The sequence below is a fragment of the Zootermopsis nevadensis genome, unplaced genomic scaffold, assembly GCF_977971745.1.
Source record: "Zootermopsis nevadensis isolate Lab colony 2312 unplaced genomic scaffold, Znev_1.0 Znev_ptg000022l, whole genome shotgun sequence".
Lineage (NCBI taxonomy): Eukaryota > Metazoa > Arthropoda > Insecta > Blattodea > Termopsidae > Zootermopsis > Zootermopsis nevadensis.
Genome location: NW_028259154.1, coordinates 15,274,030 through 15,292,952, shown reverse-complemented (window position 1 = coordinate 15,292,952; position 18,923 = coordinate 15,274,030). Strand labels below are relative to the sequence as shown.

The 18,923-nt window shown below is 36.0% G+C and overlaps 1 protein-coding gene across 2 annotated transcripts in view; it reads left to right on the top strand.

Annotated features, from left to right (window-relative positions):
- Nucleotides 1-18,923, top strand: part of LOC110839737 (ribosomal protein S6 kinase alpha-5) — a 212,077-nt gene that overhangs the window by 185,546 nt on the left and 7,608 nt on the right. For both annotated transcript variants that reach the window (XM_087353988.1, XM_087353987.1), the window contains exons 5-12: nt 1,762-1,872; nt 2,495-2,578; nt 15,452-15,555; nt 16,236-16,386; nt 16,515-16,676; nt 17,036-17,155; nt 17,810-18,031; nt 18,708-18,878. In XM_087353988.1, coding sequence (XP_087210114.1) covers nt 1,762-1,872; nt 2,495-2,578; nt 15,452-15,555; nt 16,236-16,386; nt 16,515-16,676; nt 17,036-17,155; nt 17,810-18,031; nt 18,708-18,878 — 1,125 coding nt within the window. The remainder of the gene's footprint in view (nt 1-1,761; nt 1,873-2,494; nt 2,579-15,451; nt 15,556-16,235; nt 16,387-16,514; nt 16,677-17,035; nt 17,156-17,809; nt 18,032-18,707; nt 18,879-18,923) is intronic.

Sequence of the window (18,923 nt, the reverse complement as noted above, 5' to 3'; positions counted from 1 at the left end):
GAAAGAAAATTCATATTGTTGTCTGATACTTTCATCTTCCTACATCTCTTTTCAGTTTCCTGTTTCACGGCAGTCGAGTTACACGTCTCTGACTTATTGAATTGTTTGGGTTTGGCAGAAGAAATTCGATAAGCAGACCTAGAAATGATTGTCTAGGATTCTTAAAACATCTTCCAGTGAATAATACGAGTAACTAGAGTAGGTAAAACACTTGCAAGTAATGTGGGACGTCCCAACAGAGTACGAAGGTCATGGCAAGAAGGTGAACGTTGCCCGTTGCCCTATTCACACTGTTCCTCATAAAAATAAGAATACAAAAATATTAAGGGGACGGAAAACTACTCATCTTTAAAGCTAGTGTTACTACAAGTGTGGATTTATTTATTCTGTTTAACCAGTTCGACCAAGGTCAAGTTTTTATCCAGACAGTATGAAGGTGGTTAACGCTGTGGTTATGTAAGCGTAGCAGCATGGCTGCTCTTTGCCCCTCGGCCGTGGAGAGGGGAGGGAACCGTAACATGCAAGAAAACTGGCTCCTGTTTAGAAAATGGGGGGAAAAAAAGGAAAATGAGTTACTCGATCCTGCAATCACTCTCGACCTTGGCTTATATCACCATGGCCACAGTAGGATTTCTGTGAATCATTGGGAAAGTATCCGGTCGGGAGGGGCGAGGTTTAGATATTTGCGACTTGATAAAACCAGGGGGGGGGGGGAGCTGGAAGTCAAAATGCGGAAGGAGCTTCAAAATAAACAACTAGCTGCATGGAACAGAGTCCTACTTGGTAAGCTGATTGTCAGTTGGCAAGTCGAGGTATTTCCGACGTATTTGGAGTCAGAAAGTACTTTACCATGTTCACAAGAACCTCGCCAGCCAAGTCTGTTCCACAACCTTTTTCAGATCCACTTTAGAAACGTAGAAGCGTAGTTGTGCCCCCTTAAGCTTTCGCCATTAAAATTTGTATGAATTTTTATCATTCTTGAATGTAAATGCGATAAACAATGAAGCACGCTGATGAAAGCAAAAGGAAATATCTTATAGCGAGGATGTTGAGGTCTGTTCCCCCTCCCCCCAACCTGTAGTGTGGTCCATATCTGGAAGCTGCAACTGAAAGTAAGTGAACTTATATGAAAGTGTTCTTAAAATGTATCAGTTTTCTGACGTATGTTAGAAATCGTGTCTGGATGAGATTGTTGGGGTACTGTCCTGGGATCTCCTCTCATCTCTTACAAATCGTGTTGTTATATCTGTTAATTTTTCCATAAAATTTGCGTATAAAATGAAAGAAACTTTGTATTTTTTTAAATAAATTCGTGTCTATGTAATAGACACTCAGATTAAGGTTCCCTTGGTTCCAAGGCCGCTACTTATGCCATTTGCGCGAAAAATGAGCAGGTACGAACATGGTGCATTCATGAACATGACGTATGTTCATTCTGTAGCATCACTTTGCACCAAAATTATTTTCTGCTGTTTGCGTTTTTTGGCAAGGAAGTACCAAATAAAAGACAACATTACACCGATTTTTGTATTAATGGCACAAAGCTTACAACACTCTTGTAGTTAGGGCTGCGTTTTAAATGGAATATTGTGTGTCAGAAGCTGGTCAAACGGTGAAACAATAGCAACAAAAACAAACAACAGGGAACAGCACAAAACGGCCATTTTCACCCACATCTTATGGCCACAGAAATGGGCAGAGAGATGCAACTTTTTGTGTATTTTTTCCATGCTGTGATAGGCATTTCTTTATCTGTTGCAGTTGGGGATAATCTACCGAGATATTAAGCTGGAGAATATTCTGCTGGATTCACAGGGTCACATTGTCCTTACAGACTTCGGTCTCAGCAAGGAATTTCTTCCACACGAGAAGGTAATTTACCTAGCCAATAAAGTACCAGAAATGGGCGCACACATTTTCTGACATTAGTTGTCGTGTGTCACAGAGATGCTAGGAATTGAATAAATTTTGGGTCTTGAACTCAGAAATATTGAATTGTGTTACATATAAGTGATCAAAATGAAGGAGAAGGCCAAAGAAACGCCGAAAAGAAAACGAAATGGAAGGGGAGCTTTGCTTTGTCTGTCATACTTTGAGAGGAAGTTATGAAGTGGAAACAGAGTGCTTAAGACAAATATTTGAACCTAAGAGAAATTAAATAAATTGTTTATTAAATGACGATTATCACTCTAATTTATAAAAGTTGTTTTGAGTTACTGATAAGGTGTTAAAAATGAAAGAGACATGTAGGACGTTTGGAAAGAGGAGATTAATGCAGAATTTTGGTGAGAAAACCTGCTGAAAAATGACCACATGGAAGATGTTAAAAAAATACCTGTTCAGGTCAGAAGATGAATAGAGCTGGATCAAGTCTGTGTGTAAGGCAGACTTTGCTATTAATAATAATGATTTTTTTCTGTCATTAGAGAGTTAGTTATTAATTAGCAGTTGATTATGTATCCTGAACACCTTATAATTTTGTTTCTGTCCGCAGGAGCAGCGAGCATATTCGTTCTGTGGCACAATCGAGTACATGGCCCCTGAAGTAGTTCGAGCAGGAGCGACTGGCCACGATATTGTAAGTTTCATATAGTACTTTTTAGTAATGTAAAAATAGTTCTTATTTTTTTCTTAAACTGAACACATCGCTCATGCTTAACCCTAAGAAAGCCTGGTAGTAACTGTGTGTAAATCTGTATTTTGTGTCTACGGGTTTTATGCTTCTCAGAGTGAACGTTAATTTGTTTCCTTAAAACAGCATCGATCAGTTGGTTCTTGTGATGAAGTGTCAAGTGTGAAATGCGACATCCAGTAATCTGTTATGAGTGTTGTAAATAGGAGTGTTCCAAAACATGAGGTACCATAAAAAGCACTCCTATATGAAGGACCTTATTCTTACAAAGATTAATGTGTGACATATAAGAAGACACATCACTTCTTCACATAGTCACCAGATGTTCAAGAATTCGTCCTATAGTGACATCAGGGCATGCATTATGTTTCATTAATATTTATATTCTTTTCTCTAGCATTCTTTTTTTTTTGTATGTATTATTTTTGACGTAAATACGTCTATACGGGAAGGGTCATTCGGCATAAAAGTGAAAGGAAAACGTGTAAGTTCCATATCAACAATGTGTAAATATGGACCGACAATCTTCAGCTTTTATATGAACTCCTGCGTGCATAACAATGCAAGAAAAAGGATTCGAATTTCTAACACACGCCTGCAACAATATTGACTGAGCATGCCTAAAGCTCTTTTCTCACTTACTAGAGCAGAGCGCTCCTTTCATCTGTTTATTCGGAATTGTTGTGTTACATTACTTTCGTCAACAACAATGGTCAGCTTTTATATGAACTCCTGCGTGCATTGTTATGTTACCTAAGAAACTAATTGTTACGTCATCTGTTTATTCGGCATTGTTGTGTTTCATTACTGCCGTCAACAACCCGCTTTCGTTATTGCAGAAAGAGCTGAGCTGTGTGAATCGCTTGTAGAAGAAGTGCGTCGTAGAGTAGATAATATCTTATTGCCTAAATATAATTGAAATACAAAGACGTATTTACGTCAGATTCTCCGGAACCTAGGTTCCACTGTCAATTTTTTTATGTCCATTAAATACAACTCAGTCATAGTAACAAAGTAGATCCATCGCAAGGAATACGAAGCCTTTGGTTTTATTTCGTAGATGATTATTATTTAGTCATTTTTATATGCAGTAACTGTTCATTAGTTTTATTCTGTTGAACTACATGTTTCAGCCCAAAGTAGCCTTGATCAGGTTTTAATGTAAGTTCTGAGTTATTGCACACTGTACGCTGCAGAAATATATTTCTTATAAATTTAGCAGACAAGAACCAGAAGGGTGCTCTTTTGGCATTAACCTGGAGGCGGTAAGGAAAAACCAGTTAGAGCACGCGTTAAAAAGTGGTTGGGCGAGAAATCAAGACAACTCGCTGATTGTAATTATTTAAAATTTTATAAATGATTTTAGGTTTCTGCAGGGCAGCCATTTTTGTTGGTAAAATGCATTACTTGCACATTCCAGGGACATTATACAAAGATAAAACAAAATTAGTATGAATGAAAGAAAGAAGTTTAAACGTTAAGAAATCAAGAGAACAAACAAGAAAAGAAAAAAAGACTAAGTAAGGACGTAAATAAAATGAGCCCATTAGCCAATAAAGAAGTAGCTAGATGAACGTGTTATTTTACTAGTTAAGGACATTCATTACTTTAAAATATTCCCATTTATTACTCAAGCAGAATTTTTTAGGATCAGCGTAACCTTCATTAGAACTAGCGGTAGTGGAATATTTGAAATCTGTGCTTGAAAACTGCGGTCTTCTCATAAGCAAATATTGTACTGAAAACAAGATGCTGGCTTTTATGGTTGCTGAAGTGTTTGCGAAGGGCATACTTTATTAAGGAGGGGGGCACGGTACCAGGAGCTGATGCAGGTTTTACTGTCGATTGCCTCTCTGAAATTACAGAGCGACTTTCCAGAAAATGCATAGCGGTGACCTGATTTCGCTCAAGCTTTATGTGTTGTTTTGCCAGCTGTGAGAAAGAGAAAGTGTTCACCCTTTCCAGCAACTTTAGTTTGTTGTTGCCGCGGCTACCAGTTGCTAGACGTATGGGCTATTTACTGTCTTTGCAGACGAGCGTGCAGTTTGGACGTGGCAATTAAGAGACTTTGTTGCTTTTGTTAAATGAAATAGTTGACATTTCTGAGCTGTTACAGCCTATTGGCTATTAACTTTAAGTACAAGAATGAGAATTATTTCCTTTACGGAATGAAAGCAAGTACCAACAAATGTGTGATATATTGGTGGTTGTTTGCAAATTGTAATCAAAATTTGGGTATTAATATTTTTCATTACTCATATTTCAGTTTATAGCTTGACTTTTTTATAGTGCGTTGTGTCACTAACCTAACCTAACCTAACCCAACGAAACCTAGCCCAATCTAACCCAACGTAAACAAATTCAACTAAATATGCCCTTTTGCAGATTAATGTGCATGTTTGTGCATTTGTGTCAAACCCAATCTAAACCAACATAACTAAATTCAACTAAATCTTTCTATTAGCAGCTGAACATTGCAGAAGGTCGTCTGTGCATGTGTGTCACTGACCTAACATAACCTAACTCACTGTAACAAAATTTAACTGAATGTGCCCATTAGCAGCTTAACATTGTGAATGGTTGTCTGCACATGTGCATGTTTATTACTCATACATCTCATATACAGTATGTCCAAAAAAGATGTATACACATTATAATATGAATAGGAATATTAACCTTGTTATGGATCTCCGTAAGTTGTGTTTATGACGGGAACCCAGTGTGGTATACATTTAACAGATAGAACTATAATATCTTTTCCCATGATTCAGATATGCAAAATGGAAGAGGGTTGTTTGAGTTTTGAGTGACACAATGTCTTTATTTCATTTATTTGACGTGTGTATATATTTTGGACACTTTCTATATAAAGGAACACAAGTTTATAATGTAGGATTATGTGGTATCTCAAAAACATTGGGTGACTTGCATCCTAAAGCGGCCCATCCACGTGCGAGTCCGGCTCAGCTCGGGTTCCATTGAGCCAAACTCGTTTGTGGGTGGGGTGTCACGAGCTGAGTCTGCTCTGCATGTTTGGTGAAATATATCCGAGCCCGGCTCACGAGTCAAGCTCGCCGAGCCAGACTCGCAAGTCAGACTCGTACGTGGATGGGCCGCTTAAGGGAGGAATATAGATAAAGGGCAATGTATAACAATCTGCTGTGGATAATATTTGTGTCATACAGAAAGGAAGTAATAACAGGCCAGAGAAAATTACTTAATGAGGAACTTCAGAATTTTACTCTTCACCCAGTACTGTTAAAAAGTAAAGTTTGTCCCACTATACGCCATGTAGGCGCTTGGGGGGAGTGGAGGTATAGCTCCTCTCTTCCTTGACCTCGGCACTAGATGGGGGTGAGTGGTCAGCATCACGCCCCGGCCGGCTTTACCCCCGGGAAAGGACCCCGGTACCCATTGTAGGGAAGGCTGGGTGGGCCCCAGAGCCGGTCTGGACGCAGAGGCTAGAGGAAAAATCCTCTGCCCCCGTCGGGGATCGAACCCCGGTCGTCCAGCCCGTAGCTAGTCACTATACTGACTGAGCTATCCCGGCTCACACCCAGTACTGTTAGATTTGTCAAATCAAGGAGAATGAGATGGGTGGGGGCTTATGGTTTGCTTGAGATACGAAATATAATAAATATGTGTGATATGTTAGCTGGCAAACCTAGATGGAAGAGAATGGGGAGACAATATTGGGATGGGTCTGATGGAAATAGTATGTGAGATTGTGGACTGAATTTATCTGGTTCAGGATGTATTTAATTGGTAGGCTGAAGCAGTCTCAATTTAACAACACAGGGACTTCATGAAAGAGGTTGACTGACTCTGTAAATCAGATTTTTTCTTTCAAATTGGTTTGCTAATTATATCTTCCTTTAGATACTCTGAAATTTACAGCTGCATTATAGTTAGGATCATCTTGGCACTGACTTTACATTGCTGTAAGAATTGCAACATTGTATTCTTTCAACATATCTGTAAGGAGAATTCTGATTTATTTTTGGGTTCTCTTGCTACAGTAATAAACAGTACATGGCAGCAGCCACAACAGTCGCTTTGTTCATTAGTCTGGATAATTTTGAATTGCAGAAAGCTGTGGGAATGCCTCCATTGTATCCACAAAGTGTTTAAAAATTTAGTTCTTTAATCTTTTAATCCTTCTTTATGTCATATTAAAATGTAGAACTATGTCTAAATGAAGCTGGGATATTTTGATTAATTGTTAATATTTTTCTGATTTAGTTTTGGTATGTGGATTGCATATTTGTATACCTCAGTCTCTTCTTTCCTCAGAAATGTATTTGGATTTTAATGTATGAATTCATATAACATGATTGTGTAATGAAGATTTCTGTCTTCTGGGTTGTTGCGTTGTGTAGTCTGGTCGATGTTAACCAACGTTTCAGAGGTCATACTGCCTCCGTCATTTAGGGAGATGAATATCATTGCCCTGATGACGGAGGCAGTATGACCTCTGAAACGTTGGTTAACATCGACCAGACTACACGGCGCAACAACCCAGAAGACAGAAATCTTCATACTCACCGCTGTGAAAACCTCAAATCTTACATGATTGCGTAATGTTAAGGAATGAAGTCTTTTAAAAGTTGATATTTAAATTGTCTGGTGATTTACATTCCTTGTTTTTTTTAATCTGAAGGTTTATCTTTGTGTTCTGAAAAATCTGCCGTTGGACCCTGTCTTATACCAATGATGATTTATTTCTAATATACAAAATTTACTTTCACTAGTACTGACTGTACTATTTTGTGGACTAAGAAGTTAATTTCTGACCTGTCAAGAGAAGTTGTTTGCGTTAACTGACTGGTGCACCGTGTGGTGACCTACTGACAAAGGCCGGCCTTGGCTGCTTAGCCAGAGAAATGACCCACTTCCACATGTGGCTGGCACGTTCTTTCACTCCAATAAGACTGCCATATCCCATACTCAGCCAATTGCCACATATTGACTGTAATTGGTTGCCAACATGGCTAGTTGCACATCTTCCCTGTCAACCTACCTACTTATTTGCGTCAATGTTTACCAAAGGCAGAAGTCAGGATGTTTTTACTTGGGTCACTTTAGATTCTTTGGTTTTATGTAACTTCTTCTGAATGATCACAGGCGTTTTTACAATAATTGATGAAAACAAGAAGGCAATAAAAAATGGCAGCCCTAGAGGATCACTGTTCTTTCTTTGGAAACCTATGTGCAGGTTGTGTGTGTCTCTCCTGTTTCATATTTGGACATAATTTCGTTTTCATGAAACTTGATATGAGCGTCAAGATGTTGGATACGTCTCCATATATATATTTAGATTGATACTGTTCATGTCATGTTCTTATTCTTCTTCTATGGCTCTCCGGTCCGTATTCGGTCCATGGCCTCCTCAATTCCGCTCTTCCATTCGGTCCTCTGTTAGGTCCGTCTGTCCGAGGCTTTGATTAAGGTTTTGAAATATCTTCCTTTTTACGGTGCAAGGTTGTTAGCCTTGTGACCAACCCCCAACCTGGAGGACCAGGGCACCTGTCTTAGTCTGACCTCTGCCCCTTGACCAATCTGGCTAGGAAGGCCCTACCAGTAGCTATGCTACCGCCACTGAGGTACTCAAGCCCCACCACCACGACAAGGTGCAGGTACCATTAAGTGGGATTCATGTCATGTAGTCAGTCTAATTTTGAATGTTGAGCACCGCTAGTGTCATTTAGTAGATAGCTGTAAAATTTTGTGTAGCGATAGTTCTTTGAAAAGTATATGTACATTGGACATTTTTATCAGGAAAACAGCATTAAGAAACAGTTGACTACACAAAGTATTTAGAATTGATGAATCAACATAAATTTAGATATGAAATCTATATGGTGACATAAATCACATTTTGTGTGATGTTTTGTTTGTTTGTGAAGTTATTAAAATCTGGACAAATGGCTTGGTTAATTTTCAGTGTACCATAACACTTTTTATCCTTTTACATAGTGAAAGTAGCCACTTCTTCTTCTTGTTGTTGTAGCGTTATAACCCTATGTGGGTCTTAGCTTGTTCGACGAGTTTTTTCCATTCTGTCCTATCATTCACAATTCTTCTCCATCCCCTCACTCCCATCGTCCTCACATCCTCGTCCACATCATCCGTGGTCTCCCTCTCATCCTTCTTCCCATCACTCTACTAGTTACCCTGTTTCCTTCCATTCTTGCACCATGGATAAGCCAGGCTAACCTTTTGCTTTTGATCAGTCTCACGATATCTGCTCCCTGTATGTTACAATCTAGTTTGTGATGAAAGTAGCCACTTGCAAGACTTTAAAGGAGATGGAAGAGTAACATGAATAGATAAGGTGGAATGTGAATGGAACTGGTGCAGTGAAATGTCCAGTAGTGGGCTGTGGTATTGTCAATATTTCACCTTATAGTTCTACTGTCATAGAGATAGTTATGTTGTTAAGATTGTTAACAATTTAAAGTTTGCATATTTTGTTGTACTGCGATACATTCTCAGAGACCAGGCAATTGTATATCATGGCCTGTTATCTAGAATAATTAGGGACGTCAATAGACTGAAAAAAATGTGCTGTAATGATCTGTTAACTTTGCTGTTAGTTAGCATTTAGACAAAAACAATTGTTTTTACAATTCTGACAGAGTTAACTTTTAATGTAAGATTGAATAACACAATTCAAGTTGAAGACAGAAATCTTTATACTCAGTGCTGTGAAAACCTCAAATCTTACACAATTTAAGTTGCCAACCTTGGTATCAGACAGGATGGCCTTGTGGGCTCAAAGTAGGCACAGTAGTTACAAGCTATCATGTGAAATTGCAAGAATCAGATGTAATACTTTCTTATATGTAGAAGTTTTCATAATATTTTTCTTCATGGCCATATGAATTAGGACTAGACATTTTCACTGTATAAATAAAGAATTATTTCTATAAATGCTTGCAGATATAAACTGGGATTTGTTGTGTCCCCTGCACATTAATATAATCCTAATGACTATGGCCATCTCCAGAAACTTTGTTCAAAAGGGCAGATGTAACAGATAGTTTGCAGCTCATAAAATATCACATTCATGTCATTTACTCCATTTTCACAGATGAGAATTTTGTCTGGTGTGGAAGATGTTTCACTAACATAAGTGTTTATTAAGTTAGTTTAAATTTAGTTCTAAAGTACTGAATTTACTTATTTAATTAGGGAATATCATGAATAAACAGTTTAGCTAGCTTTATCTGATAACCAACTAGCGGAGTTAGGAAGTAAACTATGGAGCCATGTACAGGTTAATCTTGGTAATAAAAATGTGGGTAATTCAGTTATGAAAACAAACAGTTAAAACGTGATAAACAAAAGAAATTAACATTTTCAGGGGCAGTCATCATATGACATGAATTACGAGACAAAATGTGTGGACTTATAGAATTATAGCTAGTGTTCTTCAGCTTGGGCCACGTTATGCACACAGCTTTTGTTTACTGAAGGTTAACGCTGGATACAGTGACCTCCTTTGGTTTTTGAATCTTTAATGTTCTGTCTAAATAGCCTGTTACTGAGATTTTCTTTACAGACCTCATAGGTACTGGTAAGAAAATGGAAGTAAATATCTCATCACACAACTGTGTTTTGTAACAGTTGAGAATCTACAACCTGACCTACTTTTTCATCAAGGCCTTTTATTCAATCAAGTCCATTGCAAGTGGCAATTCATGCAGTACCCGTTTGTTCCAACAGGGTCAGACCACTGACCTTGACTGTGACAAAAGAAGTGCACCATCCTAAAATTATCTTTATCAATTCAGTTGCTGTTTTGTAAATGTGTTGATTATCAGCTTTTCAAGAAAGACTGCTTCAAGGAATTAGGTACAAAAATTTCTTTCAAATAATTATAATCACAATTATGAGTTTCAGATACATAACCTCGTATGTTGTGTACATATTTTTGTAAGATGAAGCATTTTTTAGGAATCTGGTAATATTCAATCAGATTAGTGGTGGATATAAAAACAATTTGTGTTTCCAGTCTTTATTATTTACAATTTAAGCATCTTAAATTTTTATTATGTCTGAGCATCAGTATGTAATAGTGCATGTTGTATACAGATTTTTACCCATTTATATATAATTTATTTTAGCATTCACATAATTTTAAGCATTAATCAACCTAATTAGTCAAAATGAGTCTGATTATAGCTGAGAACAGAGGCATTTTAATTAAGGAGGCAGTATTGATTTGTATAAAGGTACTGCCCTAGTAGTTGCTGGGAAAGTTAAGGTATGGTTTTACCTGTGCATGTGTACTTTTTCATGGAGGCTTATAGTTAGTTAGTTAATTAGGATGGAAGAGGTGAGTTGTTAGCTGCATACTTTGGCCAGTGTACTCTTACAGAATAGCCTCTTGTACCCAGTGAATAGAAGACTGGGTGAGTGCCAGATCTAGGATGGTCATCATGATAAAAAATTCTACTTCCAGGAATAAAAATCCTGGTTATCTAGCCCATACCAAGTCACTTTACTAATTGAGAAAGCCTGTTCATTGCAGAAGAAAACTGTGAGAAAACTTCAAGTTAACTGTTTATCATGCTGGGTTTAAAATTCTCGTACTGGAATGCTAATTGCTACACCTCAGCATTCAGTTGTTTTATGAGAGGACGGGAGTTTTATGTAGCACATGTTAAACCATTGTATTTGTAATTGCAATTGAATGTTGTTGGTCAAGATCACAAGCAATTTGGGTCAGGTTTTGGGTGGGGCTGATGTGTGTTGTGAGCAGGAAACATTACTTTTGTGAAAGTGTGGCAGGCATGCTCTTGCCTAACAGACAGTGAAAGGGGTTAATTTGGATCAGTAGAGAGGAATTAAATAATAACTTATGAATTATCAAGGTGGTTTGTGCTTGTGTTAAATAACGTACTGGCATGTATGTGATAAGAGAAAGTTCTGTCATACAGGTGTGAACATGCTGTTTTTATAAATATAATTTCAGTTTTTACAAAGTGTATGATGGCCGTGACATGTAACTCACCTGGAAGAAACAAAACATTGCATACACAATTTGGTTAAGAGACCTCAAGGAATAGATCTAGTTAAATATAGCATCTAACTGCTTTTAACATGGTAATGAACTGTCAAGTTCTGTGAAAGCAGGAGTGACCTGATTTGTAATAAATATGAAGCATTTGTTATGTAAGACTCTTATTATGTTTCATGATTAACTGCAGTAGATCTGCCCAAAATGTTACTTTTATGTTGCCCAATCAGTTTGTTTGGGGACTGTGCTATCATTATCAATTCTTAACAGTCTTTGTAGCTGATAGACCATTTTTAAATGACCTGTTACAATTGTACTTCGATGCTGTAATGAATTTAGTTAAAGTTAACAAATACTTTGTGGATGAATGATTAGGTGCAGTTCATTTTCACAATCAATGAAACAATCTTTTCCTTTTTTATACTAGACATCAGAATTAAGTGAAATGGAGCTAGAATAACCAGATTCTGAACTAATTAATGTTTAATGATCATGTTTATATTTAATTTACATACATTCTTATAACAGATTTATTCTGAGCAATTCTTAATAGTCATTAATGTCTTAGAATGTGATTAAAACTGGTGTTAATGGAATTGGAAAGTAATACATTCAATCTTTAGGTGTTATAGAGTGAATGGAGTGGTCCTTTCTCCATCCATATTCTTGTATTTTGTGTAATGGACATATTGTCTTATATGAGTGAAAGGATTTGAAGGAACATTGGCCCCCTTACCTCATTTATCAAGACAGTGTCTAAAGTCTTCTTGAAGTCCGTATGAATTTAATTCTGCACTCAGAATAAAACCACGAACTCCTGAATGTCAATCAACAATTTGCCTGATAATTCATAGTTTCCACCTTTCCTGTACAGTTTGGTAACAGACTATATGCTGTTTACTTTCACCCTTCAATATCAGTGCTCTTTATTTTTTTACATCAAGAATGCTCTATTTACACCCTTATTGAGGCTAAGATGTGGGTAAGTAGATAAATGGGTCAAGTCACAGGAGATAATCAGTATTAGCTGTGAGTTTTATTACGTGGTAGCTTCAACATTTTGTCATGATGGTAAAGTACATTAACCAGATATGGCAGCCAGGTTACTGTTCATATGAATGAATGGTCTGTCATGTAGAATTTTTTTTTTTTATTTATGTATCACAGTTATCAGGCAGCCATGTCATGTCAGATCCTATTCCTGCAATTGGATCCAGAAATTGATTTTATTTCAAGGGGGTTATTAATGTTCCACCCATTCCCAGGATTGTTTAACAGTATAATTTGTGTGTCATTGATGCAAGGTGTCTGGTTTGTACAGTTCAGGTAGAAAGAAACAACTTATAAAAAATTTAAGGAGCTTGCCATTGTTAGGATATCAATTTTGGTCTTTGGAGGAATATACTGTTGTATCTTCGGACATAAAGATGGAGACAGTATGTTCCTCTGAAACATTGGTATCTATCTACAAATGTACACAGTATTACAATCTGGAAGACCAATATTAACAAGTAATTGAAAATTAGATAATCATAGATGCAAAGGTTATTCTTGTGTACTGATCAACATTTCTTACTTGTATTAGAAAGAAGCTTAGTTAACATCTCAGTTATATTGCCTATCTAGATTGATGTTACTTGTGGGTTTTGTAATTTTCTTCAGTCAGATTTGAAGTCGAAACGAGACTCACCCATTTCCTCCTCAGTGCAAAATTATTATCCTTTCCACATCGTTTGATGTTAACCTCTTCAGAAGATATAGTATTGTTAAATAGGGTATAGAATATTAACAGACAGACAGACATGGCCTCCTCATAGTGCACTTGTTATACTAACTTCATTTCAAGAAGTAGGATCTGTTTGGGGACAGAAGAGACATTTTGTTGAGTTATTGTAACATCTGAAGGTATTTACATGCTGCTAAGTGTGATACAAGTTTTACATGTAATATATGGCATTGTGTGTAGTTGATGTCATATGTCGCATTGATCATGTATCAGCTAATAACATGACTCATGGTTGATGCTGGTAAAAGTAGGTCAATAGACACAGTGCTTGAGCAACTTGCAATGTGCCACACCATTCCTTCCTTAGTTACATTATCTGTTCTTATGAACGTATGAAGTAAATTTATGCATGACTGAGAATTTTTAATAAGTGAAAGTGAAGATGTAGAAAAGTTGGAACTTGATCATTTATGGTTAATGGAATTCCCTATTGTAAAGAAAAGAAACCAAATGGTAGTGTTTGTTGTCTTTGAATTATCTGGAAATTGCATATAGTCATTTCATGCTTGAGAGCAAAATTAAGTTTTGTAATGTTTTATGTTGCAAAATTCATTGTTTATTATATTTCTTAAAGTATTTTAAAACCCTTAATAGATACACATTTCATGACAAATTCTTGTTCTAAGTAAACTTAACTGAAGATTATTTCAGAAAGAAGTCACAAAATAAAAACACTTATCGAATCTTCTGTTACAAGACAGTTCCCTCCTGAAAATTCTCTCTCTCTCCTGTTGTGTAAATTTGTGACAACGAAACCCTTTGTGCCAAATTTGGAAAGTTAAAAGCCAACCAATTTTAATTTATGTGGATATTTTTTTAACTTCAGTAACCACATTTTCAGGCATAATACTTGAAGTATTTTACATTTTTAGATTTATTGAGGGAAGAAACAGTAAGACTCTTTGCAAGATTTTGTGTCTTGTCTCTGAATAACTTGACATCATAAAAGGAATATTGTTATTATTAAGAGTACAGGAGGATGTGCATGGAAGAATATAAGATTTTCAGCATTTAGAAACTATGAACATTTCTGTCTTCTGGGTTGTTGCGCTGTGTAGTCTGGTCGATGTTTACCACCGTTTCAGAGGTCATACTGCCTATCATCGCCCTGATGACGGAGGCAGTATGACCTCTGAAATGTTGGTTAACATCGACCAGACTACACAACGCAACAACCCAGAAGACAGAAATGTTCATACTCACCGCTGTGAAAACCTCAAATCTTACATTTAGAAACTAGCATGTGACTGTCACTACCAGCAGTGAAAGTGAACATGTTCTCACTTGCTCCCTCTGAAAATTTTCTCCATAGCTGTCCTACTTTTAGCTTGGTTGAACATCAGAGGTATAACCTCATTACCTAGCACAAGGTGATGAATTTGTTATGCAGGTACAAGTGGCAATGAAGTAAGATAATGGTTGTTATTAATGCAGACAGATCTGATGAGGTTATGACATACTTAGCAGTATTATTACAAATTGCAGGCACAGAGAGACATATTAGTTCTGAATATTTATTGTGACATTATTGGATTGAATTAAATTGCCGACAATACTGTTATATTCTCAGTAATATTAAGCTAAGTTGAGACCATGTTGTAATTGATGAAAACAAAGTAACCAAATGTATAAGTTCTAAAATGCAGATATTGCATTAACTGAAGAATATGTTTGCATTTTTATGTATGTTACATAATACAGTGACACATGAAACTCATACCAAAAAATTCTAAGGGGTTCTGATGATGTTATATTAACTGGACTTTTGGGCTTTATACAGTACTTTAAAAAGTACTAGGCAAGCTGTCTATTATGCCATTTCAGTTAATACATGTGCTATATAGTCTTATAGAAGATTACCTGTGTTTTAGAGGTGCATTGTTTTGCCCCTGTCACTAGGGAATTACTCATTTGTGTCTGCAGACTCTTTTTGAACACTAAAAGAAAATAATTATTATAACCACCAATAATTTATTGAAGTTGTTACCTCAGATTTCTTTTGTTTCAGGCTGTGGATTGGTGGAGTGTTGGTGTTCTTACATATGAACTTTTAACAGGGGCATCTCCCTTTACTGTTGAGGGAGCAACAAACTCTCAGCAGGAAATATCTCGGTGAGCTACTAATATCAGTTGTTTTGCTATATGTCACTTTTTCAGGAATTAGGCATGTGGACTAGATTAACTGCTCATATTATAATATTTTCTGGGCCTTTATTAAAACCTTCAAGGAAGAGAAATTGTGTGGCTTGTAAGTGTATGGTTTTCCTTTAAGTGTGTCTTAGGAGCATAATCTGATAAGAATGTGAAACACAGAAGAACATTTAAGGGAAAACATTTAAAGGCAGAAGTTACACGTTTTTGTAATGAATTATATGAATAAGTATAGCCATTGATGCTAGCAAAAGAAAATGTGGTTTACAGCATTTATTAAAATTTAATATTTTATTAGACAGAGTTTAAAGAACAGCTACTTTCTATTAATCCAGTGTAATAAATGTAACACTCTGAACTTGTTTTACTTTATACATGGACGTCTTAGTGAGCCATTCAGTAATAAGTATTCAGAGTTTCTGTAAATTTGGTGAGTCAGATCTTTCTATAATGTAAAAGTTGAAATCATGTCATGCTCTAAATGCAAAGTAAGATCTGGAAGCTAAAAGTACTGTGCATAGAACTGTGAAATTCTATACCTGAATGGAATTTGAATGCCTTTGTAAACAATAATTACAAATGATTTTTTTTAATTTATATATTTATAATGGAAAATAGAATAGTGAATTTCTCTTTTGCAGCCGAATACTTAAAACAAATCCTCCTATCCCAGACGATTTGTCCCCTGATGTGGCAGACTTCATATCTAAATTGTTGGTCAAGGATCCACGAAAACGTTTAGGGGGAGGAGAAGAGGATGCTGAGGAACTCAAAAGACATCCATTCTTCAAAGTAAGGTCTTTTCCCAACTGCATATTTGTTACCTTAACATATATGAATGTTTTAGTTTTGAATTATCTTCTTCGTATGTTATTTATTATGTTATGCATGTTATTTATTGCTTGTGCTTTACCCCACAGGGAACAAATTGGGATGAACTGGCACAGAAGGCAATTCCAGCTCCATTTATACCCAGGATAACAAACGAACTGGATGTCAGCAACTTTTCTGATGAGTTCACCAGGATGATTCCTACTGACTCGCCTGCCATTGTGCCTCCAAATTTTGACAAAATATTTAAGGTGGGAACAAGTTATTTGTTACACTTTGAATTTAGTGCTTCTTACTAGTTTTTCTCTTAAACTTCCTGAGCTTTTATAACAGGTACTGGAAATTAAAAAGTGGATATGTCAGGTGTTAACAAAATAGTGGTTATCGTGGCAAAATTACAGACGGTAATAAAAGGGACATGGAGGTTGTTAACTCCTGAAAACCTATGTTATGAATAAAGAGAACCCAATGTCTTTTTAGTTATACAATGTATAATTATGTGATGATGTTGATATTATAAAAATTGTAACAACAATGTTTCATTGTATGAGAATTTGCTTATTTACTTTTGATGTGTGAAACTGTACCTATGCACTGATTGTTATTCCAGGGATACTCATATGTGGCACCATCGGTCCTTTTTAGTGAAAATGTAGTGAGTGACGAAATTTTTCAGCCTAATGCAGACAAACGTCCAAACACGGCCCATCTTTTGTCCTGCAAGTTTAGGGTAAGTGATAATATATCTTCATTAATTTTTAAGAAGATGTTTGCTTTAAATGTGCCATGTATTAAGAGAAGATGGTGACAAAAAGCTGTAGCAAATAGTCTCTTTATCTGTTAGTGCATTGTATATAAATGTTAAGTATTTCCAGGTAGTATCTTATATGCTGTATTTACCTGATAATTACACTAGGACCTTTTACTTTGATTTTCAGTCATAAAAGGGCTATCATATATCCCAAAATTTAAAAAATCCATAAAAAGCAAACTCATTTGAGTCTGTGGAAACATGGACATATAGCAACTGTGGTGTATCTCAGAACTTCAATTTATATAATTATATACTATACCATGTACATTTAAAAAGCAATAAAGTGTTAGTTTCTTAATGACCATACTTGCTTTGTATTTTTTAAATCATGTGGATTAAGATTTGGGGTACATTTTATAATGATGCAACATTCATCAGATGTGATATTGTATTGCCACTGGGAAAGGAGGTTGTGTTAGTCATATAAATAAAATGTATTCAGATTGTTTGTATCTTTATATTATATTATATTTTTGGAGCATTAGTTACTGTAGTCTTGTACCTTTGGAAACTTATCAGTCTCTTATTGAGTGCTGTATGATAGTTTTAATGAGTTTGTTGTTTTTGCAGGACTCTCCTTTCTTCCAGAATTATGAGTTAAATCTTAAAGAAGGAATACTTGGAGATGGGAGTTTCTCGGTGTGTCGTAAATGCATAAACCGACAGACAGGACAGGAATTTGCAGTTAAAATTGTGAGTCGAAAAATTGACTGCACAAATGAAATAAACTTACTGCGAGCCTGTCAGGGCCACCCAAATATTGTCAAGCTCCATGAAGTGTATCATGATGAGGTGAGTTTATCCAACATGGAAGTTGCACTGAGTGTTCAATAGTAAAAGATGTTACACAACTTTGTCATAAAATTTTGTGGTGAAGCAGTTAGATCTGTGATGCTAATTTTGATAAATTTGTATGTAAATGTGTAAACAACTTTACAAAAAATATGATGCATGCATGAAAATTTTAGTTTAATTGAACATGGTTTATTAGAGTATTTGCAATTTTTATAAAATATTAATTATAACAACAGTTGCCAAAAAATAATTAAGGCAAATTGTATTGCTCTTAACAAAGGAAATTACTTTCTTGGTATGGAAATTCTATTTAATTAATGGAATTTCTAAAATTATTTCATCAGTTTTTCACATTATTCTCTCTTCTTTATAATTTCTAGTTTGTGAAAATGTGGAGATATGGTAGTATTTTAAGACTGAAAAGACTGGGAAATTTTGTGCCTGGTAAGGCCAACGTTTCTGAAGCAAATAAGATATTTTCATGCTAAATTGCTGGCTTATAGATTTACAATTTTAGTTTCTAGATGTTTTCTGTTTAATTTCACACTTCATAATTAATTTAAGTTACAAGAAGTTACATAATTGTGAACAGTGTAGCATCATGGTATATGATTGTATAATGAAATATGTTTTTAATCCAAAATTATTTGAGGTGTCAATTCTGTTTTTGCAGGCTCATACATACCTTGTCTTGGAGCTGTTACATGGTGGTGAGCTATTGGAGAGAATTAGGAGGCAGGATCATTTCACTGAAAGTGAAGCAAGCCAGATTATGAGGAAACTCATCTCAGCTGTTGGCTTCATGCATTCTCGTGGAGTTGTACATCGAGATCTTAAGCCTGAGGTATGGGAGCATCATCATTGATTTTATCCTACCCTTGACCTCTTT